This window comes from Pelophylax lessonae (assembly GCF_965119305.1).
Source record: "Pelophylax lessonae genome assembly, chromosome: 6".
NCBI lineage: Eukaryota > Metazoa > Chordata > Amphibia > Anura > Ranidae > Pelophylax > Pelophylax lessonae.
The window spans coordinates 246,666,651-246,690,411 of NC_138773.1; the positions used below are offsets into that span (position 1 = coordinate 246,666,651).

Consider the following 23,761-nt stretch of genomic DNA (forward strand, 5'->3'; position numbering starts at 1 on the left):
GATCGGATGAAAATTGACAGGCGGTCCGTTTTCATCTGATCTCCCATAGAGGAGAGCGAGGCTCTGACAGCTCCGTCTCTGCAAAGTAAGCGGAGACGGACCTGTCTCCGCCTGCTCAGCGGGGATCGGCGGATTGATCCCCGCTGAACAAAACTGAGTCTGTCGGGTGCAACGCCTGTGTGAAAGGGGCCTTAATGTGCTGGAATACCTGGAAAGCTGTTACAAGGCGATAGCCATATACTGTATGCTAATGTATTCTGCATGTGCTTGTATGAATCTCCAAAAATTTACATATGCCCTTATGGATCTGTTGCAATGATCAGTTTGTAAGATATGCAAAGGCATGGTAAAGAGGTTGTTCCTTTTTATTTTAAAAATTCTGAAATATCTGCAAACAAATAACGAGTACTTTCTTAAACCATGCAGAACCTGCTTTTTTATTTTTTTTCTATTGGTTCAAAGCGCAAAGTTTGATCCTTACCTTTCAGTTGTAGAATTATAAAACTTGAATGTTAGGAACTACTAGTTTGAACATAAAATTCTATATATACAGAGTTCTATCACAAAAGTATCATTGCCATCCCTGTTAAATGTGTTTGTTTCTATAGTCTAGCTCATGGTTAGCTCACAGATATCATGAAAAAAATGGAACTTTACTTTCTAGTCTAAATATGCAGAGTGCAGTGACCAGAGTTCCTTTGCACACCTATAAGATGCCATCACAGCATTGTGGGCTTCCTGTGCTCGCTGGGACTTTTTAGGGCAGTCCTAGATCAGTGATGACGTACTAACTGCAATAACGAAGCAGTCGGGTTATTGTTTATCTTCATTTATGAGTAAGGTATGGTTGGTTGCAGTAGCCTGTTGCACGTTGCTCTTTACCCTATTGTATAAGACATTTAGACTTCCAAATTTAGAAAAGGCTAATTTTTTACAGCATGCGTCTACCTAATGACATGGTTAGTTTGTAGTCTACCTAATGACATGGTTAGTTTGTAGTCTACCTAATGACATGGTTGGCTTGTAAACATATACATTTTTTTCAATTAGAAGTGATTTTATAGAAATTATTGAAAGCCTTTTTTTTTTTTTTACCATTTTCAGGGCTTTGTTATAAGCGAAAATTACAAAATGCAATGCATACACATGTCAATGAGAGCATGATTATATATACAAATGTATGTGGTTATACAGATATAATGTGCATGGATATGTGATAATGTATTTATCTCCCCGGCAGGTAATAACAAGGACCTGTAGAATATGAGTGATGATAAACCATTTGTATGCACTGCCCCTGGATGTGGCCAGGTAAGGCTCAACTCATGTAAAGAGACTAAGCAAATTTTCAAAGCAGTAAATTTGTATCTATGAAAAACATAATACTTCCCTTATCCAGATCCTGTGCTACCTTCAGAGTGCCTCCAATGTGAGCTATCGGGAAGAACGGCAGCAAAGTCAGGCCTATATTCGACTTCGTCAAAACTTGCATAGGACTATTTGGGGTTCTTGGAACACAGAGGAGTTGTAAAGTCAGGAAGGTTTTTTTATCGAAATGCATTCTATGAATTAGGATAAAAAGCCTTCTGTGTGCAGCAGCCTTCCCAGCACCCCTAATACTTACCTGTGCCCCCTCTCTGTCCAGCGATGTCAACCAGTCACTCGGCCGTAATGTGACTCTCCCTCCTGATTGGCTAAGATACAGCCACGGCACCATTGGCTCACATGGCTGTCAATCAAAGTCAGTGAGCCAATCAGGAGAGAGAGGGGGTGGGGCCGAATGGCAGCTCTATTTCTGAATGGACACACGGAGCTGCAGCTCAGCTAGGAAGCCCCTATAACAAGCTGCTTGCTGTGGGGGCACTCAATAGGAGGGAGGGCCCAGGAGCAGCAACGAGGGACCCAAGAAGAGGAGGATCCGAGCTGGTCTGTGCAAAACCAACTGCACAGAGGACGCAAGTATAACATGTTTGTTATTTTTTTTTTAAAACAAGACTTTACAATCATTTTAAGGTAGGGACAGAGGTCTACAGATTGTTAGTGTCTGCTAACCACACATAGCCTTGGTGTACTATGCATTGCATTAATACACATTAAAGTGTTACTAAACCCACGACAGTAAAATCAGTCTGTATATGTAGTAAATAATGTTTGTTATACTCACTGTGGAACTTAAAGAGGAAGTAAACCCTCCTCAAAAAAATGAAGAAAAAAAAAACCCTGTAAGGCAAATGCATAATGAGCTAGTATGCATCGCATACTAGCTCATTATGAAATACTTACCTTAGAACGAAGCCCCCGCAGTGCCGCCCGCTCAGCGTCAGGACGGCCGACATGTTCGGCCGTCGTGCTTCCTGGTTTGTGTCCTCCGGGCATCTGATTGGCCGGAGGCGCAATGACCTCACTCCCGCGCATGCGCGCAGGAGCCGCCGTTTACGGCACAGGGCTCTGAAGGAACGGCACAATTGGCCGTTCCTTCAGAGTGCATGCGCCGATGACGTCATCGGCTGAATTAAAAGTAAATATCTCCTAAACGGTGCAAGTTTAGGAGATATTTACAGTACCTATAGGTAAGACTTATTAAAGGCTTACCTATAGGTGCAAGTTCAAAGAGGGTTTACAACCTCTTTAAGGGGTTAGTCCTGCAGTGCATTGTGTAAAAAGGCTGTTTGATCCTGTATGCACAGATCCTCCTCTTCCACTGACTCCAGAACAGGTTCGGATAAGACCGTTACCGAAGTCAGGCTGCACATGCTCAGTTTGGTGTTTATTGCTAGAGAGTTTTTTTTTCCAATGTAGAAGACCAGATATTGTGAATGCAGGGTCTGGGGATTAGTAACACTTTAAAGTGATTGTAAAGGTTTTTGTTTCTCTTCTATGGTCTCTACAGTCAAACCATACACAAACAGATGTTTTTATTGAATGAAGAGGGGAGATGAGAGAGCTGGCCATATTTGTGACTGCATCAAATTCCTATTAACCTGATTCAATATTTCTATTTGGAGCATATATAGTAAAATGACTCTTTGCTGTAGGAAAATAAAACTATTCTTGAAGGGTTTGTTTACTGTTGACTAATCTTTCATTTATGGGTAGATTTTGGTGGGTTAAATCAGCTGATAGCTTTTTATGTCTCTAAATGAGGTTTCTGCATTGAGCTTTTTCATTTGGACTTTCAGGCCTTTCCTTTCTAGCCATAAAGTCCCATTCGTTCTGCTGCAGGAGTATTAGTGCTAATGCTGCATTCTCCAGAGTAAACAAATTGGCTATACCGAATGGGTCGATTTTAAAAAAATCACACGCAGAGATCTCTGTATCAGAAACCTAACTTCTGTGAATTAGGAGTTTTTCAAGCCATTAGCATCTGCCCAAAATCAGTTTCAGGTGGCCAGATCATTTCATTTGTTGCAGAGATTTTCCGGATGTTAGAAAATGTCTGTTGCCAATACCAAACACATACTGTATTATTTGCTCACACATTCAAGATTTAAAACATATTGAAAAAAAATGATTGGCTGAGATAAGGTTAGAACTTTTGTTTTTATTGTGTTTGTATCACTGAAAAGGCGTTTGCCTCCTGTCCCTGCTTATCAGTAGGGAAGCAAGTCTGTAGAAATCTTGTAGAAAGAAGACAGGTGCCACTCTAAGTGCAGTAAGGAAAGTTTAATGAGATAGAACAATACACACTAATATACTCACAATGGCAGTGTATGACAAATTAACTGGTCCGTCCGTGAGGTGGGTTCGTCCGGGTGCCACAAACAGTCAGTAGTACTCCGCTGTAGCCGATGGATGGAAGGCCTGAGGAAGGAGCGCATGCTCCGATAACTCATCGCCTGCCTACGTCATCACGTCCTTGCGTCACGACCGGGGGAGTGTCGCCGGAAGTCCACTTCTGCGTCGCCAGTATCCAGGAAATGCCGATATCCATCGGCTACAGCAGAGTACTACTGACTGTTTGTGGCACCCGGACAAACCCACCTTACGGACGGACCAGTTAATAGGTCATACACTGCCTTTTTCACCTACTCCATTGTGAGTATATTGGTGTGTATTGTTCTATCTCATTAAACTTTCCTTACTGCACTTAGAGTGGCGCCTGTCTTCTTTCTACAGTACCCTACGAAATTAGCTGGAGTTTTGCGCCAACCCCAGTAGGTGGGCAGATTTTCACTGGTAATTCTTGGGTCACTAGCAGCACATATACAAACTGGGCTTTGAGTTCTCTTGCTGCAGCTGCTATAATAAAAATATATTATGATCTATTTTCCTCGATGAACAATTTTTATTTCCTTTGACAGCGTTTTACCAATGAAGATCATCTGGCTGTACACAAGCATAAACATGAGATGACACTGAAGTTTGGGCCTGCTCGCAATGACAGTGTAATCGTTGCAGGTTGGTATTCTTGAGGGAGAGGAGTCTGATTTAATTCGCACCTACATGAGATGTGTTGATTACTTACTCTGAAGTCTTATAGCTGTAGTGACTTCATCAGCTTTGCAGTAGGGTTTGGATACATTACATTTTATGCTGTTAAAAATAGGTGAACAGACTTAACAAAGTCTGTTTATTCTATGATATATATTTATTTATTTATTTTCAGGTACTTATATAGCGCTGTCAATTTACGCAGCGCTTTACATCTACATTGCATATTCACATCAGTCCCTGCCCTCAAGGAGCTTACAATCAAAGGTCCCTAACTCACATATGGCGCTTTTCCACTGCATGGAACCGAACGGTTCGGCTCGCTTTTGTGCTTTTCCACTGCTGGTACCGCATGGTACGGTGTAGGAACGGTTCGGTACGGTACCGTATGGCGGCGCTTTTCCACTGCATGGAACCGAACGGTACGGCTCTCTAAAACAGTACCACCTCGATTGTGGTTCCATGAGGTACCATATCCCACAATCCTTTGCATGCAGTCACTACTAGCCACTGATTGGTCAGAGAATCGTTGTTATCCCACCCACATCCCACCCACTTAACTTTAGTACTACTTTAGTGGAAAAGCAAACCGTACCGTACCGAACCGTTCCAACACCCCAGCAGTGGAAAAGCAAACAGGGCCAAGCAGGGCCGAGTAGAGCCGAGCCGGTACTTGCAGTGGAAAAGTGCCAATACATACACAGTAGGGCCAATTTTTTTTTTTTTTTATACAGGATCCAATTAACCTACCAGCATGTCTTTGGAGTGTGGGAGGAAACCAGAGTACCCGGAGGAAACCCACGCAGGCACAGGGAGAACATGCAGACTCCAGGCAGGTAGTGTCGTGGTTGGGATTTGAACCAGTGACCCTCTTGCTGCTAGGTAAAAGTGCTAACCACTACACCACTGTGCCGCCCCATATATAGTTACTTTACATATCAATGTTTATAATGAAAGCACGTAAATCACAGGGCTCTTATTCAACCATCTTTGCTGTTCGTAGTGAAGCATTGCAACTCATTATAGGAGAGAAGAGGGACAGCGCTCAGTATTAGGCCCCATGCCCACTGGGCATTTATGCCTGGTGCATGAGGTCCTGGCATTTTGGTGCTGGAGGAAGGCACAGGGGCACTGTCCAGCTCCCTTTCTGACAGCCTGTAAACCTCTGAGAGGCTTAAAGCTGTCATTGCTGGATGGGGTTGGGGTGGTAGTAATGATTAGTGCAGTATGCGCCTTGGGACAAATGCCCAGAATGCAAGCAGTTTGCATTTAGACATTCCTTCATTTACATGTATTTAATCACGTGTCTAATCACATACTGTAGGCACAGATTTCTGTTTTATCTAGACACAGCTAAACTGACTACACCTAAACACGGGTAAATGAACAGTGTGAATGGAACCATTAAAATATCATTACCTGCATTTGTATGTGTTTAGACTTGTCTTCTAAACGAATATAAATGCAGAATTGACACTGCCAGTGTGAAGGAGTCATTATCAAACTGGATGATCAGTAGTGCACAGACGCAGACTTCACCTGGTATTATGAGATCGAAAATATAGGTTTTCTTATCAAGTTGAAGCTGAGAAAGTTACTTGAATGAGTGCAGACTTGTCTTCAAAATTACAGAACAAGCAATTAAATGATGACTATTATTATACAGGATTTATATAGCGCCAACAGTTTGCGTAGCGCTTTACAGCAGACAGTACAGTTACAATACAATTGAATACAGGAGGAATCAGAGGCCTGCTCGTTGGAGCTTACAATCAGATTGCATGTTTTTTTTTTTCTTCATTCTTTTTGAGACCTCCTATGTTTACTTTCAATACGCTAAACATGTTTAATAAAGTCACTATTAGGCTACGTTCACATGTTAGCGTAGCGGACCGCGGCGGAATCACTGCGATTCTGCATGCGATCTGGTAATCATTGCGAATCGTGGGACGCCTGTGCGTTGGCATTGATTTGCAATGGCACCCCAAACGCTGTGCGATGCCACCGCGATTTCCACCTGCCGAATTGCGCAAACAAAATCGTGGGTCGCATGACGCCCTAAAGAAGCTCTTGTACCTTTTTTGGGCGTCATGCGACCCGCGATTTTGTTTGCGCGATGTTACCGGGATTCGGCAGGCGGAAATCGCGGCAACATCGCACAGCGTTTGGGGTGCCATTGCAAATCAACGGGCAACGCACAGGCATCCCGCGATTTGCAATGATTTCCGGATCGCGGGCAGAATCGCGGTGATTAGCTACGCTAACATGTGAACGTAGCCTAAAGCATTGTGTATTTACCCCTTTAATAGTATCAGAATGTGTTCTGAGCTTCGGCTCTTAACATAAGGTCAGATTTTGCTTCACATATTTGCCTTTTCTTTTTCTGTCCATAATTTCAGATCAAACGCCGACACCAACTCGATTCTTAAAGAACTGTGAAGAAGTGGGTCTTTTTAATGAACTTGCAAGTCCGTTTGAAAATGATTTTAAGAAGGCATCCGATGATGACATCAAGAAGGTAAAAAGCTCATTAGGCAAAGGAGTAAAATTGAATCCGGCTGGAAAATAAAGGGTTAGATCAATAGGGTCTGTATAAAGATAAGATAGAAGTTCTACATCACAGCAAAATGCCATTAACAGATAATAATTAGTATTTGCACGGTTTGCCGGTCTTTTTTTCCCTGTTTTACAAATGTATCAAATGATTTGTTTGAATTAAGACAGTTGCACGCCTTTCTTTAAAATTACGGTTATGAAGGTGTTTGTTTTTTTATCATGTTTAGGCTCATGAACCAATTTACTGCAATCCCTTCATATATGCATGGTTTCCTGGCAAACCTATAGGGTTAGGCATCATTAGTGATACTTTGAATAAGAATAGCTTATCCTGCCATGTATAACTGTCCTTAAGCTTTTCTATGGGGGCACATAAGTGTAGAGCAGCTCTTTAAATATAATGCTTCCAAAATATACAAAAGCCTTCATTATTAGAAAACAGTTCCAATGTTTACCTCCCCTAACATGTTCCTTTACTCCACTATTTAAGTGTTCTCTCGGGTCTGCTTAATAATATCACATTTTCTAAATTAGATGCCTCTGGATCTCTCTCCTCTTGTAACTCCTGTTATAAGAAGCAAAATCGAAGAGCCAGCTATAGTTGAAACAACACATCAAGACAGTCCATTACCTCATCCTGAGTCTACCACAAGTGACGAAAAGGTCAGTAGGATTGTTAAACGCGTTAACGTTTTCTTCTTGGTGTGTGATAGATTGTTAGTTACATTGAAAAATTATACCCAGACAGGTTATAGTGAACCAAAAAGCTTTCTATTATTCCACTCCTACAGCGTTTTTCAAATGATTGTAAAGGCTGGATTTTTTTTGCTAAAATAAACATGTAATACCTCCTCTGAGCAATAGTTTTGCACAGTTGGCCCAAAAACCTCCTCTTTTGGGGTCCCCCACGCCACTCCGGGCTCCTCCTGTTCTTTGTGTTTGCCCATAGCAAGCCGCTTGCTATGGGGGCACAGCTGCAGGCTTGCTCTTGAGCCTCTGTGTTTGTGTCCATTGACGCACACAGCACAACTCTGCCCCACCCCTGCTCCCTCCTCACAGTATTTGATTGACAGCAGCAGAAGCCAATGGCTCCTGCTGCTGCCTGAGTCCCTGTAAGAAGTGGAGGAGAAAAACTGAAGCCGGGGACAGTGCTCAATCACTGAGAGGCTCAGGTAAGTGTTTGGAAAAGGGGGGGGAGGGAAATAGTTGGAGGATGTTTTTTTACCTTCATGCAGGGAATGCATTAAGGTACAGAAAATACCAAGGCTTTAGGACTGCGTTTTTATTTTTTTCTGGTATTCTTTATTAAAAAGCTTTTTCCTTCGTTTACACACAAAAAAAGCACAATGTTTCCCAAAAACAAATGTTCAATTTATTCATAAACAGCATTGAGGAAGGGATCAGTAGTTCGTTATCAGTTTTTGCAGATGACACAAAATTGGCCAGGGCAATAACTGCACAGCATGAAGCAGATATCCTACAGAATGACCTGGACAAAATTACGGAGTGGGCAACGACATGGCAAATGAGGTTTAATGTGGAGAAGTGTAAGGTTTTGCACTTGGGGACCAAAAACATAAAAACACAATACACGTTAGGAGGGGAACCCTTGGGGGAATCAAAAATGGAGAAAGATCTGGGAGTCTTAGTTGATGATAGATTAGGCAACAGCATGCAATGCCAAGCGGCAGCTTCCAAAGCCAACAGAATATTAGCATGCATAAAGAAAGGGATGTATTCCAGAGATAAGACTATAATCCTTCCACTTTATAAAACTCTGGTCCGACCGCATCTGGAGTATTCTGTCCAGTTCTGGTCGCCAGTCCTCAGGAGGGATGTGTTGGAGCTGGAGAAAGTCCAGAGAAGGGCAACTAAACTGATTAGGGGGTTGGAGGACCTTACCTATGAAGAGCGGCTGCAATCGCTCGATTTATTTTCCCTGGAGAAAAGACGTCTGAGAGGGGACATGATAGCAATTTATAAATATCTTAATGGGGATCTCAGCTTAGAAGAAAAGCTGTTCATTCGAAGGAATTGCATGAGGACTCGAGGACATACAATGCGATTAGAGGAGAAGCGTTTTAACCTCAGGCAACGTGGGGGGTTCTTTACTGTTAGGGCTACAAGATTGTGGAATTCTCTACCACAAGAGGTGGTTTCTGCGGGTAGTATGGTGACTTTCAAAAGACTCTTAGACTTACATCTCAAGGATCAGGAGATTGAGGGCTATGTTAGATGATTACAGTCACACACACCTACACAGGTTGAACTGGATGGACTATTGTCTTTATTCAACCTCACCTACTATGTAACTATGTAAATAAAAGTCAAGAGAAACAAACAAGATAAATAACAAGGGTTATACATCCAGTGTGTAAGTCCCGGTTCACACTGGGGCAACTTGTCAGGTGACTCAGCCGCCTGACAAGTCGCGCTCCATTCAGTGCAATGAAACCGTTCTAATCGGAGCAACTCAAGTCGCCCCGACTTAGAAAAAGGTTCCTGCACTACTTTGGGGGACGACTTGCATTGACTTCTATTAGAGAAGTCGTATGCAAGCCCAGCTGAAGTCACGCTGCACGGGGCGGCTTCAGAGTCGGGCGACTTTGAAGCCGCCCCAGTGTGAACCCAGACTAAGAGAGGATATTGTGCATTTAAGAGTAGTACAAAGTATTTAGGCAGATAAACACATCAAATTGAGATCGATTCCAAGACCCACCACTAAAGAACTGATGCACTCTTGGGGCACCAAATATCAATATTTAGGCACCGGTACTAATGTAAGGTCCATATTTCCTATAGCACAGGCAGAGTGACTTTCTATGCCTCTAAATCAACAGCTACAAGCTGAGAGGTGTGGGTTAATTCAGCAGAGGACAGCCACGGGGACCACATCTTCTGATACTTCTTGGAACAACCCTTATGTTTATAGATCAGGTCTTTCCTATGTAGGTTCAAATTAACTGCATCCCAGAACTTAGAGACAGTAGGGGGCGTTTCTAAAGTATTAATTTACAGTCTAAAAATAAAGCCCTAGTCCAGAACAAATTGATCTCTGCAGGAAGTGTGTCCTACGGAATAATGCCCTAGATAGCTAACTTTGGTTCTACCTGTATCCGCGTAGAGAAAATACTTTTAAGTATATTGAAAATGGATGACCAAAAAATGGTGGAGTTTGGGGCATCACCACAGCATATGAATAAGAGTACATGTGGCATTATTACATCTAGGACAGTTAGGAGAGTTCCCCTTTAAAACAGAAGGTGATTACATGTAATACATCATAAATGCAAAAAATAAAAGGTTTATTCCTTATTTAAGGATACTAGAAGGAACCATGGAAATGGAATATCAAAAACAGAAGACCCTCATCCTAAGGTAATCCTGAGGATAATGTAGTTTTTAAATTGAGAAATTCATTGTATTTTTCACTTTTTAGAGCTGGTGAATGCAATGACAGCTCAGCCTAGATTACACATATGTATTTGTTGTTAGGATCATTGTCCATAATGCTGATGTGATAGAGCAATCTCAAATGAATTATACGCTCAGCTGATATAGCAGTTAACATGAGTAGATTGGATAGGTATGATACTCTTATAATACACAGCCTGTGTTTCCTACTTTCCCTTCAAACTCTTCATCATTAAGGTGATACTAAACAATATATCATTATTCTATTAAAATAATTCATACAGATCTACTGCCTAATGGCCATGTAATCTATGTAAATGTCCTTGTGAGCTCCCAAACCTTCTTGGTCTTTAGTCGGCGAAAATATTTTAGTCGACTAAATTAACACTGCCTCTCACAGAAGTACAGATAGGATCTTTGTTATGTAGTTTGACACCGCTCCCTTTATGTTTTCACCTACCTTGGAAGGCTGAATGTGATTGGTGATACAGTATTTGGAGAAAAGGAAAGGTATAGAGTGCAGGCTTCATAAAGTATATTTTGAGTGGCCCTGTGAGGTGTCCTTTGGATCCTTGCTGGAATGGGATATACAGAACTAAGGTTAAAGTACAACTAAAGGCAAAACTTTTTTTTATAGTTTTGGATAGAGTGGAGATGGATTAGAACATCTGTCAGTTTTTATTGCTACATCTGCCCCTTTCGGGAGATTCACTCCCTCTATTTGTCCTGCTTACCAATATCATTGAAAGTGTAAGTAAAAGAAAATTCCAAATTTTGGGTTTTCCCCAGAAAAGTAATAGAGGGGAAATCTTCCAATGGGGACACTAGTTTTGGTGATCTGGGGGTCCCCAAGGGATTCCCTTAATTTGCAGGGATTTCTTCTTACTTCCTGTTTGGCTATGGGACAGGAAATGAAGGGAAATCTCCCCAATGAGACACAGATGGCAAAAAATACACTGACAGGGATTATAACCCTCCCTTACTTTATCCAAATAGAAAAAAAGTTTGGCCTTTAGTTCTGCTTTAAGGTAAACTGAGAAAACTTTTTGATTTTACCACAGTTTTGTTTTTTTTGCTATTTATTATTAGTAGCTTACTGATTTGTTTCACTTGTTGCCTGAAATTGCACTTTAAATCTCTCATGGACCCCACAGAGCAGACCTTCCCTGTACCCATGGCATTGCTTGGCTTGGCTATTCACCTCAGTATAAGCTGTACATATATTAATTTGAAGAATCCTATGGGAGTTGGGGATTCTCACCCCCTGAGACATGCCTTTATTAACCGGTAGGAAGAAGAGGTCAAGCTTAGGTTTTAGGAGAAGCTAAAATTTGCCTATAGTTTCAGTAACCTGTATCTCTGTATCTGCCTAATAAAAGTTTTCCCTGAAAATAACCTCTGCTTATGTGTTCTTTTTATTGTATGCTTAGGTTTTATTAAAGTGAATCTGAGAAGGAATGAGATTTCTCTTATTGTACCATGGTCGATGTTTGTGTTCATAAATTTTCTTTTGTATTTTATTGCTAGGAAGTGCCATTGCCAACCGCACAGCCCACATCTACCATCGTTCGACCTCCATCTCTTCAGGTTCCAAATGTGCTGCTTACAAATTCAGAGTCAAGTGTTATTATTCAACCAGCGGTACCTTCCCCAACATCCAGCTCCGTAATTACCCAAGCACCACCTTCTAACCGGCCCATAGTGTGAGTAATCTGCAGCAGCATGTTGTCTTAATTGTTAGGAAAGGGAATTTGAATGAAAATGTGCCTTTCAAAAATGCAGAGAAACAGCCTGAGAAGGGGCTAACACGGAAGAGAATCCTGGGATAAGAGGATTCCCCAGAAGAATAATGAACCAATCTGCCAGAGAAAGGGTTAAAACTTCTGTCTTTAAATGCTGTCTGTGTCCCTTTAGGGGGAAAAAGCCCTCACCCCATGTAAGATCTAGCTCTTTTACTGCAATCAGTAATTACCAGCTCATGTTTCGAGGGCACACAGGTCTACTTTGTAAAGGCATGCCTTGGCAAATTGGAGCGGAGTGCCCAAGAATCATGCATCAGTTTTGCTGTCTGTGTCCCCCATTGGGGGAAATTACCAATACTTCCCATTCTGACACCCGATTTTTCCTTTACTTCCAGTTCTTGTCATATTGAGGAGAAGTAGGGAGAGAACTCCCATATAGAGACACAGACAACATTAAAAAGTTGGCATTGGTTCTTTCATTCAAATTTAAAACAAAACAAAAGTTTCTTCTGCACTTGTGAAGGTAAATTGAGTGAAAATTCCAATTTTATTAGTAATGTTTTGTGTCATTAGACTAAAGAATAATCATGGTTTTGGACAAAATCTATCCTTATCATTTATGTAAGGCAATTAAAAACACCCAGACGCTGATGGATTTCAGCTCCAGTTAACACTAAACTCTTACCTTTATACACTGGCCTCACCTCTATGGGCTATTTGCCTTTTCAAATGCCTGATGGGACAGGGCCCAAATATACAGTCCACTTCAAAAAGCAAAAGGGGCCAGAAATATTTTTGTAGTGATGACTACTAATCTGGGCAAATGGTACCTTGTTATTACCCCATCCTGCTGTCTTCTGAAATGTCATGAATGCCCTTGGTCCAGCCATAGAGCAGAGCTTGGTGCATAAATCCAGTATGACTGCCATTCTCTGGCCAGGCCAAGCACAAGTGACTTTTCAGAGTATCGTCAGCAATGTCTGGATTCATAGATGGCTCCATTACCATATTCAGCTGAAAGAGAGCCTATCACTGAATTACTATTCATTGCTACAGTGAATTCTTCGTGTATATGAGAAAAAAAAAAAGGTTATACAACCCCTAACGTTACTGTATGTGCAGCTGTATTGGTCTGGCATAAATTAAGTGTTACACAGAAGTTTATGCCTGAGTTTCTTTAGTACTGTGCATTTCTGAGGAATCACGGAATCCAAACATTATACATTCTGATGATTGGTGGGTTGCCTCTCGATATGTCATAGCCAAAAGGAGGTCCAACTTCTTCACTAAAAGACGTTCCTCTTTTCAAGGGGTAGCTGCTTTGAATATATCACATTTTGACTTGTTTACCTGAAAGTAATTCTTGAGGTGACTTTCACATTTGTAACTACTTGCTGTTTAGTTTATTCATGGTGGTATTTTATACACAGATTTTTCAGTTCTCCTTCCATTGGCTGTCTGTGTCCTTGCTGAAGGTCTGGTGAGTTGGGTGATTATTAGCTAATCCAAGCAGACTCCTAGGGGGAGATTTACTAAAACTGGTGCACACAGAATCTGCTGCAGCTGTGCACAGTAACCAATCAGCTTCTAGGCTGAAGCCCTCGATCACATTGAACGTGCTTTGAAATCACGAAACTTCATCTGAATTTGTAAGATTTCAAAGCCGCATTTCAGTCTGACTTCAGGGGCGACTTGAAAGACATCTGTGCGGGTTCATGCATAGATGTCTATTGAATTTGTCGCCAAAAGTAGTGCAGGAACTACTTTTGGAAATCGGTGCGGACAGTGCCATTGCTGGCAATAGGCTGCAATTTGTCATGTGATTTGACCTGTCAAATCGCATGTCAGATCGCGCCAATGTGAACGGGGGCTTATTGTCAAAGCTTAACTGAACAAACAAGTTTGAAGCTGATTGGTTACTATGCACAGCTGCACCAGATTCTATGTACACCCGTTTTACGAAATCTCTCCATAGGCTTGCATTGAGAGAGAGAAAGAGGAGAAGCCCTGCTATGTAGTAATAACAGCCAGAGTATATGACCCTTAGGTGTGGCTGCCGTCATGTTCATAAAATGCCTATATATATATATATTTTTATATATATATATATATAGAACTATTTTTTTTTAGCATTAAGACAGATTACTTACATTACAGGGGTACACAAGACAAAACTTTGAGGAAAGGGTATTATTGTGTTCCCTCACATCCTATGTGTTCACAGAGACAGTAAGTAAGGGTCTCTCCATTATGGACACAGATAGATAACCTAGCTTTTAATTAAATGGGGAAGAGTGGGATCCACTGCCGGGTTTTTATTCAGTTTGCCCTTCCGGGTAGATTTTCCTTTAATTCTATAAGGGAATCTTTCAGAAAGGGACACAATAATAAAAGCATGACAGAAATTTTAACCCTTACATACATTATCCAAAGTTAAAAAAAAAAAAGTGTTTTAGCCAATATTCACTTTAATCCAATTATATTAATACCTTATCTACTAAAAAGACTAGAGGTCTCCTTTAAAAAAAGTCTGCTAAACCAGAAAGCTGAATTACTTAATTTAGAGCTCCGTGTCACCCGTTTGGCTGTGCAGTGTGGAAAATGCATGGGAATTACAAGACTGGCTGTAGAGCATTTCAGATCCTTTGACATGTAAACCAGTAACCATACATTTATGAACTTTAAATTAATTTTGCCTGAAATTTTATTTGATTGCTAGGCTTCATGCACACGGGCACTAAAGCCTGGTACTCACAATTAGTTATTCGCTGGGTTGAACGAAAAAAACCTGTCGGCTCCGGTTGGAGCTGCTATACGAACTATGCAAAGTTTGTATAGCGATCTCCCCCGCTGAGGGGAATGCCCCCCCGCCAGAACACTCCAATCAGCGCTCTCTGCCATTGGCTCAAAGCTCTGATCAAGAGTCGGTCATCTGCTGGTTTTGACAGACCGACATATGCACAGCATGAACGTCAACCATTTTTTTTTTTACTGGCAAATGTCTCCAGATCAGCCCATCTGTACCCAGCTTAAGACCCGTATAGTAAGTATGAGGTGTTTATGTGCCTGGAGCTGTGTACAGGCAGCCTATTATTATTATTATTATTATTATTATACAGGATTTATATAGCACCAACAGCTTTACAACATGAGGGCAGACAGTACAGTTACAATACAATCAATATAGGAGGAAAACAAGGGCTCTGGTCGTTAGGGCTTACAATCTAGGGGGGAGGGTCAAGTGATACAAAAGGTAATAACTGTGGAGGATGAGCTAATGAAGAAAATTAAAGTACAGTTGTTAGGTGGCGACGGCGGAATAGGCTTTTCTGAAGAAAAGGGTTTTCAGGGATCATCTAAAAACAAACAAACTAGGAGATAGTCAGACAGATTGGTGTAGGGAGTTCCATAGGCTGGGAAAGGCTCTGGAAAAGTCCTTGAGGCAAGCATGGGAGGAGGCGATGAATGTAAGTGAATGCAGATACAGCAGCTGTACAGACACATCCGCACATCCTTATTTGACAGAAATGCAGGGGCCGGTGCATGGCTCTGAATGCACACCATCTGCATTCAGGGCTGCTCACCCACCCGTGTACAGCTGTCAAATTAGCACAACAGCTGTATCACTAAAGCCACTGCATCTGCATTCACTTACATAGGCTACCTGCACACAGCTCCAGCCGCACAAGCAAATGCTTCATTTATGTTGTAAGGAAGGATTTCTCAGTCCGGGTTCCATGGATCCCTAGGGTTCCTCTAGAGGTCGTTAGGGGATCCTTGAGCAATGAGCAATTTCTGCCTCTCAGATAAATTCTCCTAAAACCATTGATATTTTTAGCGATCTGTAAGGGGTAATTCTTCCCAATGACAAGTGTAGCAAACCTTCTTTCCACTGACCATCACACTAATGTATCATGAACTGTAGGTATGGTCATTTTTAGCAGAGGTTCCCTGAGATTGGAACTGTATCTCAAGGGTTCCTTTGTACTGGATAGGTTGAGAAAGGCTGTTGTATGGGTTTCAGCTCTTGTGTGAATGAGGCCTAAATAACAAAATCAGTGAGCTTTTAATTATACACGAGGGCAGCCATATTTGCTTGTTACATATATACTGTGTGATGTACCCACTTAGTAACCCAACATAGTAAATGCAATTTGTATCTTAAAGTGGGTCTGCTCAGACCTCTGATGGCTTGCTGAACACAATACAATCTAGATAGCTTATCATGTAACTGATTTTGTCTCAGCAGTCACCCAGCAAAGATGATTATTTCACTGCCTGATATACAAATAGCCACTAGAGGGAGAATCTACAACTCTGCATATGAAATACCATCATGAAAATATGAAAAAGCAGGAAAGTAAAAATGTGAAAGTCACATGAAAAAATTACTTTCAGGTAAACTTTACATCCTTTGTCTATTATCTCTACCTACATAGCAATTCAGTGTTATGGAGTAAGAGTTAGGTATGTTAGTTTAGTGTCAAGGGTTAAAGTGAACTTGTACTTTGTCCTTGCAAGGTAAAACAATAGATTACCTTTAGGCTGCATTCACACTTGAGCGTAGCGTTTTCCCGCGATTTTTACCGCGATTTTCAGGCTGTTTTCTTAAGGCGTTTTTGGAGGCAGGCATTGACATCTATCAAAAACGCTGGTAATCAGCCCAAAAAGAAGCTCATGTACTTTTTTTCAGCTACAGGCGTTTTGCTTCAGGCGTTAAAATGCTCAGATGTGAACAGGGGCCATTTAAATGAATGGGGTTTTACTTGTTGGGCGTTTTGGAACGTTTTTTTTTGAGCGCTCAAAAACGCCCAGGTGTGAATGGAGCCTAAGAGCTTACCTCACTTGGGAATAATACTAAACTTCCCTTCACTCCCCTGCCCCTCTGATTGCCCGTAGTAGCAAAGATAATAAGCCTGTGTAAGCTTTAGTTCAGTCCCGTTAGAGCTTACACAGGGCTTAGAACGCTCTTCCAGTACCCATGGAACAACACTGGTATGTGCCCCCCATACCTGAATATCTCTCCTCAGCCCCGGTGGCCAATAAAGCAGTCAGGGAGTGAAGGAAAAGTAAGAACATATTGGTGAAATTACAGTTTTTAGCATTTAATTCTTTTTTTTTTTTTCTTTCGCATGCCTTTTATTTACACTATATTTTTTTCATTTTAATGAAGGATAAGCTGTCCAACCAAACAGATTGTGACTGCATTGGGGGCAACCTAGAAAACTGCTGGGGTTGCCTATAAAGATCATCTTTTATTTACTTGCCTTAATGTTGGGAATAATGCTCATTAACCACTTCAGCTCCGGAAGGTTTTACCCCCTTAATAACCAGGCCATTTTTTGTGATACGGCACTGCGATAATTTAATTGACAATTGCGCGGATAATTTAACTGACAATTGCGATGTTGTACCTAAATAAAGTTTGTCCTTTTTGTCCTTTTTTCCCCCCAAAAATAGAGCTTTCTTTTGGTGGTGTTTGATCACTTCTGCGGTTTTTATTTTTTGCGCTATAAACAAAAAAAAAAAAACACAAACCTTTTTATTTTCTGCTATAAAACATATCCAATAAAAAATGTAAAAAAATCAAATTTATTCATAAATTTAAGCCAATTTGTATTCTGCTACATTTTTTTGTTAAAAAAAATCCCAATAAGCGTATATTGATTGGTTTGCGCAAAAGTTATAGCATCTACAAACGATGCGATATTTTTATCACGTTTTTTTTTTTCTTTTACTAGTAATGGCGGTGATCAGCGACTTATAGTGGGACTGCAACATTGTGGCAGACAAATCCAACACCTGACAGTTTTGACACTTTTTTGGGGACCAGTGACACGAATATACCGATCAGTGCTTAAAATATGCACTGTCACTGTACTAATGACACTGGCAGGGAAAGGGTTAACATCAGGGGCGATCAAAGGGTTAAATGTGTTTCCCCTAAAGTGCTTTCTTACTGTTTGGGGGTTGCTCTGCTTAGCAGGAATACAAAATGTCTTCCACCCTGTCAGAACGGCGATCTGCCTTGTTTACATAGGCAGACCGCCGTTCTATGTCTTTCGAGGATGATTGTGGGTGGCCGGCGGACATTGGGTCGGCCGGACCCGCTGATTGGCTCCCCCTCTAGCCAATCTGCGCAAGATTGCACCTCCAGCAGCGTATGCGCGCTCCCTCGAGCCCCTGCACGAAATGGCATACAGGTATGTGTTTTTGCACCGGGGAGCTGACTTGACGCGGTCGGCAAGTGGTTAAAGTGCATGTAATAACACACACCAGATGTAAATCAACCTTTTAGCATTTGTGTTTTTTCCTGCATTTGGCATTGACACCTCCACACTGAAAATTATTGTTCTGGCCACTAGCATTAAAAAATAATGCAGCATTCTGTAGATAGTGGAGATTGTACATCCTAAAGGTAAAAGTAGTGATTTCAGAGAGAAGACTTTGAGGTTGATTTACTAAAGGCACATAGAGCATATCCACTTTGCATGAATTTTCACTTAGGTCAGTGAATGGGGTGAAGCCAAGTGAAAATTAAAGTGGGGTACACACTAGTAGAAAATCTGACGAAAATTCCCGTCTGAGGTAAAATCGTACGATTTTCGGCTAGTGTGTACACAACTTTCAGCAGCCGATGGCGACATTTTCATCAAACGGAGGGACAAACACCAAAATTTTTATCGTCCGTCCCCAGACGACCAATTTTCGTTTAATGTGTATGCAGTACGACCGCGAAAAATCGGATATGAAAGACCGTGCATGATCTGAAGTTGCTGACGACCCGGAAGTCTAGGAACAAATGTCCCAAAAAAAAAAAAACGGACGAGAAATTTCGTGAACATTTATGCACTGTCAACTAAAAACGGTTATGAACGCTGAGCAAGAGAGAGAAAAATCGGAGGATATTTCGTCCGATTTCCGTCAAGTGTGTACGAGCCTTAACTCTACTAAAGATTACCGAATCACATTTAAGAAAGGTAAAAACAGGGTTTTTGCTCTTACATGATTGGATGATTAAAGACAGTACCACTTCACCTCATTCACCATGCTAGGTAAACAGCCTATACTCCTTTAATAAATCAACCACACTAAACAGACGTTAAAAAAAAAAAAAGGAATGTTTTGAAATGAAAAAGCTGTCCCTGAGCATCAGATAAGTGATTGTGCTTAGGCTGTCTAGGAGTATCCTGGGAGAATGATATCAGCAAGCACTTTATCTCTTCTTCCCAAGGGATTACTCAGTAGGACTGTTCTAACATACTTTCTGGCAGCTCACAAGGTGAGAGGTGGCTATAATTGCTAATCTGTGTGAGACAAACTGTGTACTCACAGCAGAGAACATAAAGAAGGTGGTACCAGGGTTTACAAGTTGGTAGATGCTTACCTCGTATGATGCCTAAACAGAGATGGTTCCATCCTTCTGGGTGGAAAGGAAGATATAGGCATTGTCAGGTGTACTTCAGTGACAAATGCTAGCCATAGCCAGCATCCATTTCAACTGATTCCTGCTGAATCAGCCGAAATTCGATTTATGGATGGCCCCGTCTGCACTACCTGGGTTGTCTGCTGAACAGTGACTGCACCCTATCACACGAAGTCACTTTTCTGGGTATTTAGACAGCTGTTTAAATTGGTGATCGACCAATATCTTTTTTTTTTAATGCTGATATCCATATTTTGGTCATCGGATATCGGTATCGGCGGATATTGGGCGATATTTTTGGACATTTAAAAAAATTTATTTTTTTATTTTTTTAACAGCTAATGTTGTGGAGGGATCAGGGGGTCTAAAAGACCCCAAACCCCTCCTCTGCACTTAAAAGCATTCAAAATGCCAAGTTTGGCTGTTTTGAATGCTGTCATTTTTTTGAATTTGGCGCCGAGTACCCGGAAATGATGTCATGACGGGTCTTCTCTTCGGCGACCGTGCAGGTAGGATGCCTGGGTCTCCCAGTGGGACAGGAGACCCGAGCAAGCCGCAGAAGGTGGCAGGAGTGGGGGGGTGGAGAACGTCCCCTCCTGCTCCTTGTAATGACAGCCGAGTGGCTTTTTAGCCACATCTGTTGTCAATACAAGACAGCCAGCCGTCGGCTATGGACGCTGGTACTGGGGTGATGCCTCTAGCTGCAGGCATCACTCCAGTACATGCACTTTCCTGAAATATTGGCAATATCGGTAACCTCAGGGGCCGATTCCAATATTTTGGGGAAAGTGCACATCGGCCCCAGATATATCGGTGTTGCCGATAATCGGTCGATCCCTAGTTTAAATACAATAGTTTATTTATCACAGGTACTTGTATAGCACTGTCAATTTACGCAGCACTTTACATATTCTATTATACATTCACATCAGTCCCTGCCCTCGTGGAGCTTACAATCTAAGGTCAAGAAAAACAAAGAGATTTCCAGTCACAACTTACCAACCAGCCAGCGACCAACTGAATTGACCTGTCTAACAGTATGCGTTTAAAAACAGGGGTTTGGTTGCACACATTTGCACATACATGCGTAAGCTGCAGGCCCCGGCAAGGCACCCTGTGATCTGCAGTCCCTAACTCTACAATTTAAAGAGTCTCCACAATGAGAGCTCATGCATTCTAATGGGATAGATGGAGGACAGGTGACTAGAGGGAGCCCACCCCTCCTTAAAGGCACAGGGTCACACTGAACACCCAGCACATCGCACAATGGCAGCAAAGGTGTCAGTGCGTTGCCTGGTTCAAAGTAAATATCAACAATAATACAAAAAGTGGTCACCACCTCCACCTATAACTGGTCTTAATGGTAAGGAGCACAATCTAAGGTCCCTGACTAACATTCATATATACTAGGGTCAATTTAGACAGGATCCACTTAACCAACCAGCATGTCTTTGGAGTGTGGGAGGAAACCAGAGTACCCAGAGGAAACCCACGCAGCCACAGGGAGAATGTAAAAACGCTAGGCAGGTAGTGCCATGGATAGGATTCAAACCGGTGATCCAAGTGCTGCTAGGCAGAAGTGTTGGCAGGGGAGGCTATTCCATCCATGCTGTATAGCGTGGATGGACACATTTATTAGAGAGAGAAATCTATGTGTGTATGGCTAGCCTTAGAGATGTAATAAAAACCTGCAGTTTTGGTTATGTAGATATATGCTAAGTAAGAGATACATTACTTAGCATGTATCCACGTAACAAAAACAAAGCCCTGAGGTTAGGTCCACTTTTAGGATGTACAATGTCCACTTCTTGAAGCTTTTTTTAGTATCTGGCTTCACAGTTAAAAAGGTTTATCAACAGCACTTTCCATCAACAGAAGGTAGGAACACCTCCGATAACCCTTATGTATACCCTGGCAGGGTCGTGTTTTGCAGCTGCTATGTCATTTTGGTAAAAGGAGTGTGGAATCACAGCATTGCAAATCCGTACCCCCTATGAAATGTCCAGTGTGCTGAGCAGGGTCTCTCCCTACATTAGTCCTGGTGTAGCAAAGTGAGGGCATAGTCCATATACAACTTCTGTTAGAATTTTGTCAGAGCAAACCATAGCTATCTTGACTCGCCAATTCCTGTTTTCACTTTAAGGCCTCTTGCACATGATACTCCTATTTGAGCATCTAATTTTTCAGTCGTTTCCTTTTTTTATGTATTTGCGCGTAATTGCGCACAATTTCACATTCCCACAAAAAAAATCTTGCATTCTTGTTCTGCACAATATGTAAATGGGCATTTGTGCGCATTCGCGCATATATGCACGCATGAGACGTAAATTACTGACCAAAAAAAGCAGATTTTTCAAATTCTTTTTTTTTTTTCCTGAAGAATGCATGGTGCTGGTTTTCGCGCCTATGTGCGTAGGCACATTACAATTAATGGGCTGAATTTTAGCTCAGTGAAAAAAAAAAAAAGCTGTACTGACCTTTTTCAAGCTGCAAAGTGAAAGAGGCCTTAAACAGACATTTTCATGCAAAAACTAATTTTGTATTGCAAAGAAGCATTTCTGAATGGGAGCAACATTTATGACTTTTTTTAAATGAATCTTGTGTAACTACTTGCATTTTATAGTCACAGCTTGCTATGCAAAACGATTATATAGTCTAAATTATATATTCTATAAATGATTATATTATATAAAAAAAAAAGCGTATTTGTATTGGCAAAAAAAAGAATAGCTTTCTTTGAGTTGGTAATGTAAAACTCACACATATTACAGGTGAGTTATGTACATAGCATTCTAATTTGTCTCTTTTATGAAAGAAAAGAATTTAAAATGTGGGGGGAAGTTCTGTTTTATTATCAGCTTTACACTTGAAAAAAATATATCTATTAGCTACCCTTTGATTAACACCCCTTTTCTCTTTTGTTCATTGACGGACACAGCTCGAGAATCTTCTTGACTATTGGGTTTTGCTGCCCCCTACAGGAGTAGGACACTAGGCAGGAAAAAGCTTTACCACGCCTATGGGGCAGCCCCAGGGTGTATTCTCCCACTTCCTGCTATAGGTACTCAGTTTTTTTTCTGCCTAGTCAGGAGTAAGGACCTAGTTCCTTGCTGGGATCTATGGTTCTAGCATTTTTTCTTTTTTAAACTGATTTTTTTCCTCTTTTTATTATTTTCTGTTCCTGATGAAAACTACAATCAACGGCTGGACTGGGCGACGGACTGGATATTGTAGATCCTTACGGTCTCCCCAGTCCGGCCAGCGAGCGTGTGCAGACCTCAGCTCCGTGCTAGGTCGGCCATGACATAGCCCCACTGGAGGGGCTGGCTTGTGAGTTAAACGCCTCGTGAGGACGCATACGACCTGGTCCAGACCTAAGTCGCAACGTGCTTCCTGGCCCACAGCACCCCCATTCCGATAGAGAGGTGGTCTGCCTGTAGCGGTGCCCACCCGGTTCTATGGTGGTATGGTAAGTAGTGTCCCCCCATCCCCTGGTGGCTTTTCAGTGTGGATGTCAGCCCCTCCCTGGGGCGGTCGGACCCCCAGGTTCCCCTCCTTCCCACACAGCGTCCCCTGAGGACCACCCCCCCATCTACCCACACCTAGCTCCCCCTTCCTGTTCCCCCTCGGAGGGCGACCATACTTGTCCAGGTGTGTTTTGGGGGTTGTCGAGTGGGCAATGGGGTCAGGGGGGCGAACGCGTAGTCTGTTGGGGTGGACTCTGAATTTTCAGAAGTCTGTTCTGGTTCCGTCCACCATGTTGGGAGTCTCTGGGGGTTTCTCCTCATTCCTTTTTGGTGGCTCGAATTTTGTCATTGTTCCAAAGACGTGTGGAACAATGCCTGACTTTGGGTACCATCAAGGGCCAGGTTTAGGCCTTGGCGATTTTTCTTTCAACCTCCTTTGGCTACACATTCCTTGGTTCGCATCTTTGTTCAGGGAATTCGCCACTTGGCTCCGCCTGTGCGGTCTACGTTGCCTCCATGGGACCTCAGTTTGGTACTGAAAATATTTGCAAGATTCCTCTGCTTACAATGTCCCAGAAGGTAGCCTTCTTGGTGGTGAAAACTTCTGCACACACGGTGTCCGAGCTGGCAGTTTTGTTTTGTTGTTCACCTTATTTGGTAGTTCACAGAGATGAAGTGGTGCTTCGCCCTTGTCAGTCGTTCCTTCTTAAGGTTGTCTCTGGTTT

At 42.0% G+C, this 23,761-nt stretch overlaps 1 protein-coding gene across 3 annotated transcripts in view; it reads left to right on the forward strand.

Moving 5' to 3' along the window:
• ATF2 (activating transcription factor 2) overlaps positions 1 to 23,761 on the forward strand; it is a 186,344-nt gene that overhangs the window by 23,466 nt on the left and 139,117 nt on the right. For 2 of the 3 annotated variants that reach the window (XM_082260775.1, XM_082260776.1), the window contains exons 2-7: positions 1,241 to 1,311; positions 4,302 to 4,398; positions 6,831 to 6,949; positions 7,522 to 7,650; positions 10,309 to 10,365; positions 11,929 to 12,104. In XM_082260775.1, coding sequence (XP_082116901.1) covers positions 1,264 to 1,311; positions 4,302 to 4,398; positions 6,831 to 6,949; positions 7,522 to 7,650; positions 10,309 to 10,365; positions 11,929 to 12,104 — 626 coding nt within the window. In that variant the 5' untranslated portion in view covers positions 1,241 to 1,263. The remainder of the gene's footprint in view (positions 1 to 1,240; positions 1,312 to 4,301; positions 4,399 to 6,830; positions 6,950 to 7,521; positions 7,651 to 10,308; positions 10,366 to 11,928; positions 12,105 to 23,761) is intronic. The other variant, XM_082260777.1, reaches the window with a different exon arrangement.